General features: G+C 37.7%; 1 protein-coding gene across 1 annotated transcript in view; it reads right to left on the bottom strand.

Moving 5' to 3' along the window:
- The window catches only part of SLC9C2 (solute carrier family 9 member C2 (putative)), a 98816-nt gene that overhangs the window by 17477 nt on the left and 69333 nt on the right, over positions 1–12006 (bottom strand). The window contains exons 20-21 of the mRNA XM_081254608.1: positions 11358–11483; positions 645–743 (exon numbers count right to left, since the gene is read on the bottom strand). Coding sequence (XP_081110734.1) covers positions 645–743; positions 11358–11483 — 225 coding nt within the window. The remainder of the gene's footprint in view (positions 1–644; positions 744–11357; positions 11484–12006) is intronic.

The following is a 12006-nucleotide window of genomic DNA, read 5'->3' on the forward strand; positions in this document are numbered from 1 at the left end:
TTTATTATAATAGTTTACTTCCATGATTAATTTTGGTATTTTTAAGGTCTGAAACACCCATTCCAAAAATAGAAAGCCAAATATATTATTTGCACTATAATAACAGTTTGTCACTTGTAACTGTCATCTAGGATCTAGGAATTATGTTGGTCATAGCTGGGGCTCACCCATGGATTCAGCTACTAGTATTCAGTTTCTAAAGGATTCTTGTCCCTATCATTCTACTGACACCAAAAGCCTCCTACTGGTTAAAAATTGTATGATTTTCATCCTATCTGACCTCTGGGAGAATCTGATGTTGTGGTCTATTTCCTCATTCTTGACACTCATTTCCTTTAGGTGAGTAACCCAACCACTCCAAGTATTGGGTTCCTTATCTGAACATCGAAAAGACTGTTCCTCTCAGGACTGTTGTGAGGAATAAGTAATAATTATGAAAGCATTTTGTAAGATGGGAAGCACCTTTCGGATGGTGGGTATTATAATTATCTCTCAGCTGTAGTGTTCATTCTGAACAGAAATGGTTTCATCTGGAAAACAAATTATGTTAAAAATTTCAAAATATCTTAGTTCCTAAATTTCTCCTTATGTGATAATTACATATTTCAAAATACATTTTCAGTAAATAATAAATAGTCCCTTACGATTGCCATTCCTGAAATAATTAAGTAGATTCCTTGTGGCATTTCACCTTCTTTACAAATGACATCTCCATAGTCAAAATAGGCAAGTTTGGCTCTTTCCTGAAAGAAAAAAAAAAGAAGAAAAGATAAGGAAAGAAAAAGGGAATTAACACAAATCTTTACAGTCTACTTCTCTAAATAGAAATAAGATTTTAAAGCATAAAAACAAACTATATTCTTTGGCAGAGGATTCAGTTTATGCAAAGACCCAGAAGCAAACAGAATAACTGCACTGGGGGTAACCACAGAAGATTCAATACACCTCAGGCAGGCACGGAGGGGTAGAGACCAGGGCTGAGTTATCCATTAGGCATCAGTAGGCACAGTGTCCAGGGTTCACAATACTTTTCGGGATTTACAACAATGTTTTAGTTTCTTTTAAAATCAGAAGAAAATAAAAGAACTTTTAGGTAGAGTAAAATGTCTTAATACTAAAACATCTAATACTAATATATTCATCTTTATACTAACACGATCATAAAGTATAATTTTTTGGTGCTTTTTTACGGAGGAAAAGGCAGAAGTGCCTCGGGCCCAGGAAAGTCATATTGCAGCCCAGGTGGAGGCAGGACTGGAGAGGTGAGCCGAAGCCAGGTCTCCAAGGGGCTCACAGACCCGGTAAAAAGTCTGGGCTTTTCCCAAAACCAGGGGGTAGCCACTAAAAGGTTTGTAATAGGAGAATTACGGTGACAGATTTGCATTTTACAAAGATGTGTGGGAAACATACTTTTAAGTCATGCATAGTAGTTATCTCGAAGTGTGGGGTGGGGAGTGAAAGGTTTCCACTTTTCACTTCTGATTTATTTTACAGTGTAGAAATAAACATGCATGACTTCACAATATTTTTTTTAAAAGCTCACCTAAAGCCAATTATCCCCCTTATGTATTATTCAGACCTTGTTTTTTCTTTTTTGTTTTTTTGGGCAGGTGCTATTCTTTTTTTTTTTTTAAATACAGCAAGTTTTTATTAGTTATCTTTTTTTTTTACAAATCTTTATTGGAGTATAATTGCTTTACAGTGTTGTGTTAGTTTCTGCTGTATAAAAAAGGGAATCAGTAATATGCATACATATATCCCCATATCCCCTCCCTCTTGCATCTCCCTCCCACCCGCCTTATCCCACCCCTCTAGGTGGTCACAAAGCACTGAGCTGATCTTCCTGTGCTATGCGGCTGCTTCCCACTAGCTATCTATTTTACATTTGGTAGTGTATATATGTCCATGCCACTCTCTCACTTCGTCCCAGCTTACCCTATCCCCTCCCCGTCCTCAGGTCCATTATTTACGTCTGTGTCTTTATTCCTGTCTTGCCCCTAGGTTCATGAGAACCATTTTTTTTTTTTAGATTCCATATATATGTGTTAGCATATGGTATTTGTTTTTCTCTTTCTGACTTACTTCACTCTGTATGACCGACTCTGGGTGCATCCACCTCACTACAAATAACTCAATTTCATTTCTTTTTATGGCTGAGTAATATTCCATTGTATGTATGTGCCATATCTTCTTTATCCATTCATCTGTTGATGGACACTTAGGTTCCTTCCATGTCCTGGCTAATGTAAATAGTGCTGCAATGAACACTGTGGTACATAACCCATTTTTTAAAATTTGTTTATTAACATATTTATTGGACTAAAATTGCTTTACAATGGTGTGTTAGTTTCTGCTGTTATAACAAAGTGAATCACCTATACATATACATATATCCCCATATCTCCTCGCTCGTGCGTCTTCTTCCCACCTTCCCTATCCCACCCCTCTAGGTGGCATGACCCTTTATAATTATGGTTTTCTCAGGGTATATGCCCAGCAGTGGGATTGCTGGGTCATATGGTAGTTCTATTTTTAGTTTTTTAAGGAACCTCCATACTGTTTTCCACAGTGGCTGTATCAATTTACATTCCCACCAACAGTGCAAGAGGGCTTCCTTTTCTCCACACCCTCTTCAGAATTTACTGTTTGTAGATTTTTTGATGATGGCCAATCTGACCGGTGGGAGGTGATACCTCACTGTAGTTCTGATTTGCATTTCTCTAATGATTAGCGATGTCGAGCATCTTTTCATCTGTTTGTTGGCAATCTATTTATCTTCTTTGGAGAAATGTCTATTTAGGTCTTCTGACCATTTTTGGATGTTGTTTGTTTTTTTGATATTGAGCTGCATGAGCTGCTTGTGTATTTCAGAGATTAATCCTTTGTCAGTTGCTTCTTTGCAAATATTTTCTCCCATTCTGAGGGTTGTCTTTTCATCTTGTTTATGGTTTGTTTGCTGTGCAAAAGCTTTGAAGTTTCATTAGGCTCCATTTGTTTATTTTTGTTTTTATTTCCATTTCTCTAGGAGGTGGGTCAAAAAGAATCTTACTGTAATTTATGTCATAAAGTGTTCTGCCTATGTTTCCTCTAAGAGTTTTATAGTGTCTGGCCTTTCCTTTAGGTCTTTAATCCATTTTGAGTTTATTTTTGTGTATGGTGTTAGGAAGTGTTCTAATTTCATTCTTTTACATGTAGCTGTCCAGTTTTCCCAGCACACCTTACTGAACAGGATTTCTTTTCTCCATTGTATACTCTTGCCTCCTTTATCAAAGATATGGTGACCATATATGCGTGGGTTTATCTCTGGGCTTCTATCCTGTTCCATTGATCTATATTTCTGTTTTTGTGCCAGTACCATACTGTCTTGATTACTGTAGCTTTGTAGTATAGTCTGAAGTCAGGGAGCCTGATTGCTCCAGGTCCGTTTTTCTTTCTCAAGATTGCTTTGGCTATTCTGGGTCCTTTGCATTTCCATACAAATTGTGCAATTTTTTGCTCTAGTTCTGTGAAAAATGCCATTGGTAGTTTGATAGGGATTGCACTGAATCTGTAGATTGCTTTGGGTAGTACAGTCATTTTCACAATGTTGATTCTTAGAATCCAAGAATATACTATATCCATCTGTTTGCATCGTCTTTAATTTCCTTCATCAGTATCTTATAGTTTTCTGCATATAGGTCTTTTGTCTCCTTAGGTAGGTTATTCCTAGGTATTTTATTCTTTTTGTTGCAATGGTAAATGGGAGTGTTTCCTTAATTTCTCTTTCATATTTTTCATCGTTAGTGTTTAGGAATGCAAGAGATTTCAGCGCATTAATTTTGTACCTGCTACTCTACCAAATTCATTGATTAGCTCTAGTAGTTTTCTGGTAGCATCTTTAGGATTCTCTATGTGTAGTATCATGTCATCTGCAAACAGTGACAGTTTTACTTCTTCCTTTCTTATTTGGATTCCTTTTATTTCTTTTTCTTCTCTGATTGCCATAGCTAAAACTTCCAAACTATGTTGAATAATAGTCGTGAGAGTGGGCAACCTTGTCTTGCTCCTGATCTTAGAGGAAATGGCTTCTGTTTTTCACCATTGAGAGTGATGTTGGCTGTGGGTTTGTCATATGCCTTTATTATGTTCAGGTAGGTTCCCTCTATGCCTACTTTCTGTAGAGTTTTTATCATAAATGGGTGCTGAATTTTGTTGACAGCTTTTTCTGCATCTATTGAGATTATCATATGGTTTTTATTCAATTTGTTAATATGGTGTATCACATTGATTGATTTGCATATATTAAAGAATCCTTGCATCCCTGGGATAAAACCCACTCGATCATGGTGTATGATCCTTTTAATGTGCTGTTGGATTCTGTTTGCTAGTATTTTGTTGAGGATTTTTGGATCTATGTTTATCAGTGACATTGGTCTGTACTTTTCTTTTTTTGTGACATCTCTGTCTGGTTTTGGTATCAGGGTGATGGTGGCCTCATAGAACGAGTTTGCGAGTGTTCATCCCTCTGCTATACTTTGGAATAGTTTTAGAAGGATAGGTGTTAGCTCTTCTCTAAATGTTTGATAGAATTTGCCTGCGAAGCCATCTGGTCCTGGGCTTTTGTTTGTTGGAAGATTTTTAATCACAGTTTCAATTTCAGTGTGACTGGTCTGTTTATATTTCCTATTTCTTCCTGGCTCAGTCTTGGAACGTTGTCCTTTTCTAAGAATTTGTCTATTTCTTTCCGGTTGTCCATTTTATTGGCATATTGTTGCTTGTAGCAATCTCTCATGGCCCTTTGTATTTCTGCAGGGCAGTTGTTACTTCTCCTTTTTCATTTCTAATTCTGTTGATTTGAGTCTTCTCCCTTTTTTCTTGATGAGTCTGTCTAATGGTTTATCAATTTTGTTTATCTTCTCAAAGAACCAGCTTTTAGTTTTGTTTATCTTTTCTACTGTTTCCGTCATTTCTTTTTCATTTATATCTGATTTGATCTTTATGATTTCTTTCCTTCTGCTAACTTTGGGGTTTTTTTTTCTTCTTTCTTTAATTGCTTTACGTGTAAGGTTGGGTTGTTTATTTGAGATGTTTCTTGTTTCTTGAGGTAGGATTGTATTTCTATAAACTTCTCTCTTAGAACTGCTTTTGCTGCCTCCCATAGGTTTTGGGTCATCGTGTTTTCATTGTCATATGTTTCTAGGCATTTTTTAATTTCTTCTTTGATTTCCTCAGTGATCTCTTCTTTATTTAGTAGCATATTATTTAGCCTCCATGTGTTTGTATTTTTTACAGTTTTTTTCCTGTAACTGACATCTAGTCCCATAGCATTGTCGGAAAAGACACTTGATACAATTTCAATTTTCTTAAATTTACCAAGGCTTGATTTGTGACCCAAGATATGGTCTATCCTGGAGAATGTTCCATGAGCATTTGAGAAGAAAGTGTATTCTGTTGTTTTCCAATGGAATGTCCTATAAATATCAATTAAGTCTATCTTGTTTAATGTCTCATTTAAAGCTTGTGTTTCCTTATTTATTTTCATTTTGGATTATCTGTCCATTGGTGAAAGTGGGGTGTGAAAGTCCCCTACTATTATTGTGTTACTGTTGATTTCCCCTTTTATGGCTGTTAGCATTTGCCTTATGTATTGAGATGCTATGTTGGTTGCATAAATATTTACAATTGTTATAACTTCTTCATGGATTGATTCCTTGATCATTATGTAGTGTCCTTCTTTTTCTCTTGTAATAGTCTTTATTTTAAAGTCTATTTTATCTGATATGACTATTGCTACTCCAGCTTTCTTTTGATTTCCATTTGCATGGAATATCTTTTTCCATCCCTTCACTTTCAGTCTCTATGTGCCCCTAGGTCTGAAGTGGGTTTCATGTAGATGGCATATATATGGATCTTGTTTTTGTATCCATTCAGCAAGCCTGTGTCTTTTGGTTGGAGCATTTAATCCATTCACACTTAAGGTAATTATCAATATGTATGTTCCTATTACCATTTTCTTCATTGTTTTGGGTTTGTTTTTGTAGGTCCTTTTCTTCTCTTGTGTTTCCCACTAAGAAGTTCCTTTAGCATTTGTTGTAGAATTGGTTTGGTGGTGCTGAATTCTCTTAGCTTTTGCTTGCCTGCAAAGCTTTTGATTTCTCCATCGAATCTGAATGAGATCCTTGCTGGGTAGAGTAATCTTGGTTGTAGGGTCTTCCCTTTCATCACTTTAAATATATTGTGCCACTCCCTTCTCGCTTGTAGAGTTTCTGCTGAGAAATCAGCTGTTAACCTTATGGGAGTTCCCTTGTATGTTATTTGTCATTCTTCCTTTGTGACTTTTAATAATTTTGCTTTGTCTTTAATTTTTGTCAGTTTGATTACTATGTGTCTCAGCATGTTTCTCCTTGGGTTTATCCTGCCTGGGACTCTCTGCACTTCCTGTACTTGGGTGCCTATTTCCTTTCCCATGTTCGGGAAGTTTTCGACCATAATCTCTTCAAATATTTTCTCAGGTCCTTTCTCTCTACTACTTCTGGGACCCCTATAATGCAAATGTTGGTGCGTTTAATGTTGTGCCAGAGGTCTCTTAGGCTGTCTTCATTTCTTTTCATTCTTTTTTCTTTATTCTGTTCTGTGGCAATCAATTCCACCATTCTGTCTTCCAGGTCAGTTATCCGTCCTTCTGCCTCAGTTATTCTGCTGTTGATTCCTTCTAGTGTATTTTTCATTTCAGTTATTGTATCATTAATCTCTGTTTGTTTGTTCTTTAATTCTTATAGGTGTTTGTTCTCTAATTCTTCTAGGTCTTTGTTAAACATTTCTTGCATCTTCTTGATCTTTGCCTCCATTCTTTTTCCGAGGTCCTGGATCATCTTCACTATCATTATTCTGAATTCTTTTTCTGGAAGGTCGCCTATCTCCATTTCATTTAGTTGTTTTTCTGGGGTTTTATCTTGTTCCTTCATCTGGTACATAGTCCTCTGCCTTTTCATTTTGTCTATCTTACTGTGAATGTGGTTTTTATTCCACAGGCTGCAGGATTGTAGTTCTTCTTGCTTCTGCTGTCTGCCCGTTGGTGGATGAGACTACCTAAGAGGCTTGTGCAAGCTTCCTGATGGGAGGGACTGGTGGTGGGTAGAGCTGGGTGTTGTTTTGGTGGGCAGAGCTCTGTAAAACTTTAATCTGCTTGTCTGATGATGGGTGGGGCTGAGTTCCCTCCCTGTTGGTTGTTTGTCCTGAGGCAACCCAACACTGAAGCCTACAGGCTCTTTGTTGGGGCTAATGTCAGACTCTGGGAAGGCTCACGCCAAGGAGTACATCCCAGAACTTCTGCTGTCAGTGTCCTTGTCCCAGCGGTGTGCCACAGCCACCCCCCGCCTCTGCAGGAGACCCTCCAACACTAGCAGGTAGGTCTTGTTTAGTCTCTTATGGGGTCACTGCTCCTTCCCCCTGGGTCCTGATGTGCACACTACTTTGTGTGTGCCCTTCAAGAGTGGAGTCTCTGTTTCCCCCAGTCCCGTCAAAGTCCTGCAATCCAATCCCACTAGCCTTCAAAGTCTGATTCTCTGGGAATTCCTCCTCCCGTTGCTGGACCCTCAGGTTGGGAAGCCTGACGTGGGGCTCAGAACCTTCACTCCAGTGGGTGGACTTCTGTGTTATAATTGTTCTCCAGTTTGTGAGTCACCCACCCAGCAGTTATGGGATTTGATTTTATTGTGATTGCGCCCCTCCTACCATCTCGTTGCAGCTTCTCCTTTGTCTTTGATGTGGGGCATCTTTTTTGGTGAGTTCCAGTGTCTTCTTGTCAATGATTGTTCAGCAGTTAGTTGTGATTCCGATGCTCTTGCAGGAGGGAGGGAGTGCACATCCTTCTACTCTGCCATCTTGAACCAATCTCCCAGGTGCCATTCTGAAATCCTCCCTCTAGCTCTTTCAGACCTTTTTTTTTCAACTCTTGTCTTCAGGCTTATCTTCATACACTATTACCATTTTAATTAACCACACCAGTTGGAGGGTGAAAGAAGGGAGGAGTAGTGAAAATTAACTATTGTTGCTGTGATGGAGACCAAGACTGAAATCAATGTCTACAATGAGGGGTGTTTGTTTTATTTATTACAGGAATTTTAGTTATCCACGTAATCCCTGGGCTGTTCCTAATGAGAATAATGCCCATGTGCTCCCAATTCATCACATTTTTCTTTATCCTAGTGAAATCTGATTTAAATGGCTATCAAGAACCAACATATTAAGGAAAAGGGCCACTTAAAGAGTGAGCCATATCTGTAAGTGGGTGGAGAGAGTCCAGCAGCTTTGCATTGGCATGGCAGGTTAAGGAGGAGAAGAAGGTTGTGCCCTGGATATAGAGTCACCTCGGGTGTATGGAAACCATTAATTTCTGGAGTTCTCTCTCATTGTTTTTCCCATCCCTCCCCCATTCACTGCAGGATGGTCCATTAATTATACTTGTGAAAGTATTACCTATAAAGAACCCCAAATTCAAATTTTATTTTCAAGTTGGATATTTTAAAAAACTGAACAGGATGCAGATTGTAATAAACACCCTTTAGATACCTTCTTTCCAGTCCAGGCCCATCCCTCACCTCCCACCCTTGTTTATTTGAGGTCTGTTTTCCAAACTACCCCCAGTGACCCCTGCCCGTCAGGTTTCCTCCCCCTCACAGCCAAACCTGTACTTCTCAAAGCTGGAGATCTGGTTCAAGCTAAGCCAGTTGGATTTATCCCTTAAGAATTTGAACTGAGGGACAAAGAGCCTGGGAGTTGAGAACTGAGTCATCATAGCCAAGTACTACAGGAAGGGTCCACAAATTCCTACCACTGACATCTCAGAGCTGGCCTGATTCCCACCCTGCTCAAGGTTAGTTTGTCAACTGTTTCTTAGCTTCTGTATACCACCACGATATATTTTCAGTAAGCTCCCCTTTTGCTTAAACTAGTTCAAGTAGGGTTTTGTTACTTTCAACCAAAGAAGTCTTAATTTAACTAAATATGAAATCAATTTCAAAAGAAAAATTCAAATATTTCTGGCATGAAGAAAACATTAGTATGGCCTAAATGAAATCAGATATTCAAAGCTCAATAGAAGCTCCACTATGATTGCTGTCTTTCTAGAAAACAAGCAAAATGTCCCCTCATTATGAATAAACAGATGACATATATCTCCATGACTAGACAACAAGGTACAGTACAACCAAATTTGTAGTAAAGCAAGTACTGTTCTTCGTCACAGAGTTTTCCTGATTCCAAAAATCTAACAGGTTTTAACAAGTTGACAAAAAAGTTATTATCCCTATAATTCATATAATAGCCATTTAAAAGTAAAGCCACAAACTGGTGGTCCGTGAGTCACACCCAATCCACAGATATATTTTGTTTGTCTTGCACTGTATTTTTAAAATTCTGAACTTGTTACCAAGTTTTAAAATTTTTGAATTTTCACCTAAAAATTCAGATTTATGGATCCTCTTTTTAAAAAAACTGACCTCTACATTATTAAATCTAATAGTCAATTTTCAGTCTTCATCTTATTTGATCTCTCAGCCTCATTTGATATAGGTGATCACTTCCTCCTTCTTGAAATATTTTCTTCACTTGGCTCTGGGACACCATTCTTTATTTTCCTCCTATGTGATAGATAACTCAATTCTTTTTTTCCCAGTTTTATTGAGATATAATTGACGTACAGCACTATATAAGTTTAAGGTGTACAGCACAATGACTTGACGTACACATATTGCAAAATGATTACCACAATAAGTTTAGTTAACATACGTCACCTCATATAGTTATAAAAAAATTTTTTTCCTTGTGATAAGCACTTTTAGAATCTACTCTCTTAGCAGCTTTCAAACATACTATAAATATATGACTATATAACTATAGTCATCATGTTGTATACCCAGTATTTATCTTATAACTTGGAAGTTTGTACCCTTTGACCGACTTCTTCAATTCACCCAGCTTCCTCTCCCCACCTCTGGTAACCATCAATCTGATCACTTTTTCTATCCTCAATTCTTTTTGCTAATTCTTCCTCATCTCCCCACCTCTAAATGTTGGATAGCTCAAGACTCGATCCTTGGATGTCTGCAATAATTCCTTAAATTATCAAGTTTCAACACCTTAAATATCAGCTCTATGCTGACAACTCTGAAATGTCTTTCTCCAGTTTGGCCTCCCACCTGCCTTCCGGTCATGTATCTAACTGCCTACTTAGCAGTTCCACTTGGATGTCTAATAGCTTGCTCAAATTTAACCTCTTCAGAAGCAAATTCTTGTCCCTCCCCATATAAATCTTCTCTTCTCCATCCAAGTAAATGGTTACTCTATTTTCAGACTATTTTCTAATTTCAGACTAAAATCCTAGAAGTCATTCCTTCTCTCTAACACTCACTCCATCAACATCTATATGCTCTCTCTTCAAAACCTATCAAGAGTCTGACCATTTCTCACCACTTTCACTCATCCAAGCCACTGTAATCTCTTGCCTACATTATTGTAATCACCTCCTAACTGGATTCCCTGGCTTGCTCTTGACCCCTTACAGCCTGTTCTCAACACATCAACAGATGATCGTTTCCAAGTATAAGTTAGATCATGTCTCTTCTCTCTTCAAAACCTTTCAATCTGTTTCCATCTAATTCAGAGTAGAAACCAAAGTCCTTACAATGACCTACAAAGTTCTGCAAACTCAGGCTCTCCACAACTGCTCAGGCTTCATCTCCTCCCTCCATCATTGGTCCGGCCACAGGGGCCTTTGTGATGTTCCTTGAACACAACACACCTCAGGGCATTGCACTTGCCTTCTCCTGGGTATCTATATGGCATGCTCCCACACTTATTTCAGATCTATTTCCAAAGGAAACTTATTAGAGCAGTCTTCCCTAACCACCCATATAAAATAGCTGCCTAACTATATTCCCTTTTTTCACCTTTTCTCCATATAGCATTTGTCACCATCTGACAGTCTATACATTTACTCATGGGTGTGTTTATTGCCAATTTCTATCCATATAATACAACGTCCATGAAAGCAAGGACTTATTTATTTTGCTCACTGCCATATCCCCAAACCTAGAACAGTCTCTGGCACAGAGGCTAAGATGGAAGTGGTAATAATCAGGTAACATAGATAACTCATCCTAAGCAGATAAGCAATTATAAAAAATATCTTTGCCCTTTAGGCTCAAAATGAAATCTACTCTTCTGGGTTTTGCTAGGTCTCCGTTTTGACTTACCCTTCACTGGCCATTAAAGGATTCTTGCTTTGGATACGTTTTTTTGTTAATCTTGCATTAGGGAGTGGAAAAAATGAAAAACAATTATTGAACCTGAGCTAGAATAGAAGATAGAATCTTTACCTTGAAGAACTCAATGAGAACATCTTTATTTTCTAGCCAAATGATATTATGAAGATATTTGTCAGGAGTAGGGGGCGGAATTGCCATTGGAAAGTTATTCAGTGATTTTATTTTTGCAAGAAGCACCTAAAAGAAACAATCAAAATAATGGTGATCAGATCCTGTAACAGAAAAGGGACATTAGGTAAAAATGAAGGAAATCTAAATAAAATACTGTTATGCAAATCTAACCATGATTTTGACTCAGAGCTTCTCTCATCCTATTTAAATTGTCCTCTAACCATTTCTTTTGGCCCTATTCTCCCCCTTATTACTATCTTTATTACTATTTCCACTGGTATATTAACTCATATTGAATTTATCATTTTTATAATCCAATTAACAGTTGTAGTCTACCCTATCTTAAACTCAAATTATCTAAAATTCACAGTTGATTACCATATGATTTAATGCCACTTTCTCTCAAATTTTCTTTCATGTGAATAATTTCCTTCTCTAAGTTCTTCTAATTTTGGAGGATATATTTCTAACTTTGTAGCCTCTTAGAAACCTTCTCTGACTCCCCCCACCAGGTAAGAGATAATCACTTATCTGCCTTATTCCCATGGTATCTCTAACAAATCTCCCTTATGGAACTCATTACATTGTA

Source organism: Mesoplodon bidens (assembly GCF_964165515.1).
Source record: "Mesoplodon bidens genome assembly, chromosome: 2".
Lineage (NCBI taxonomy): Eukaryota > Metazoa > Chordata > Mammalia > Artiodactyla > Ziphiidae > Mesoplodon > Mesoplodon bidens.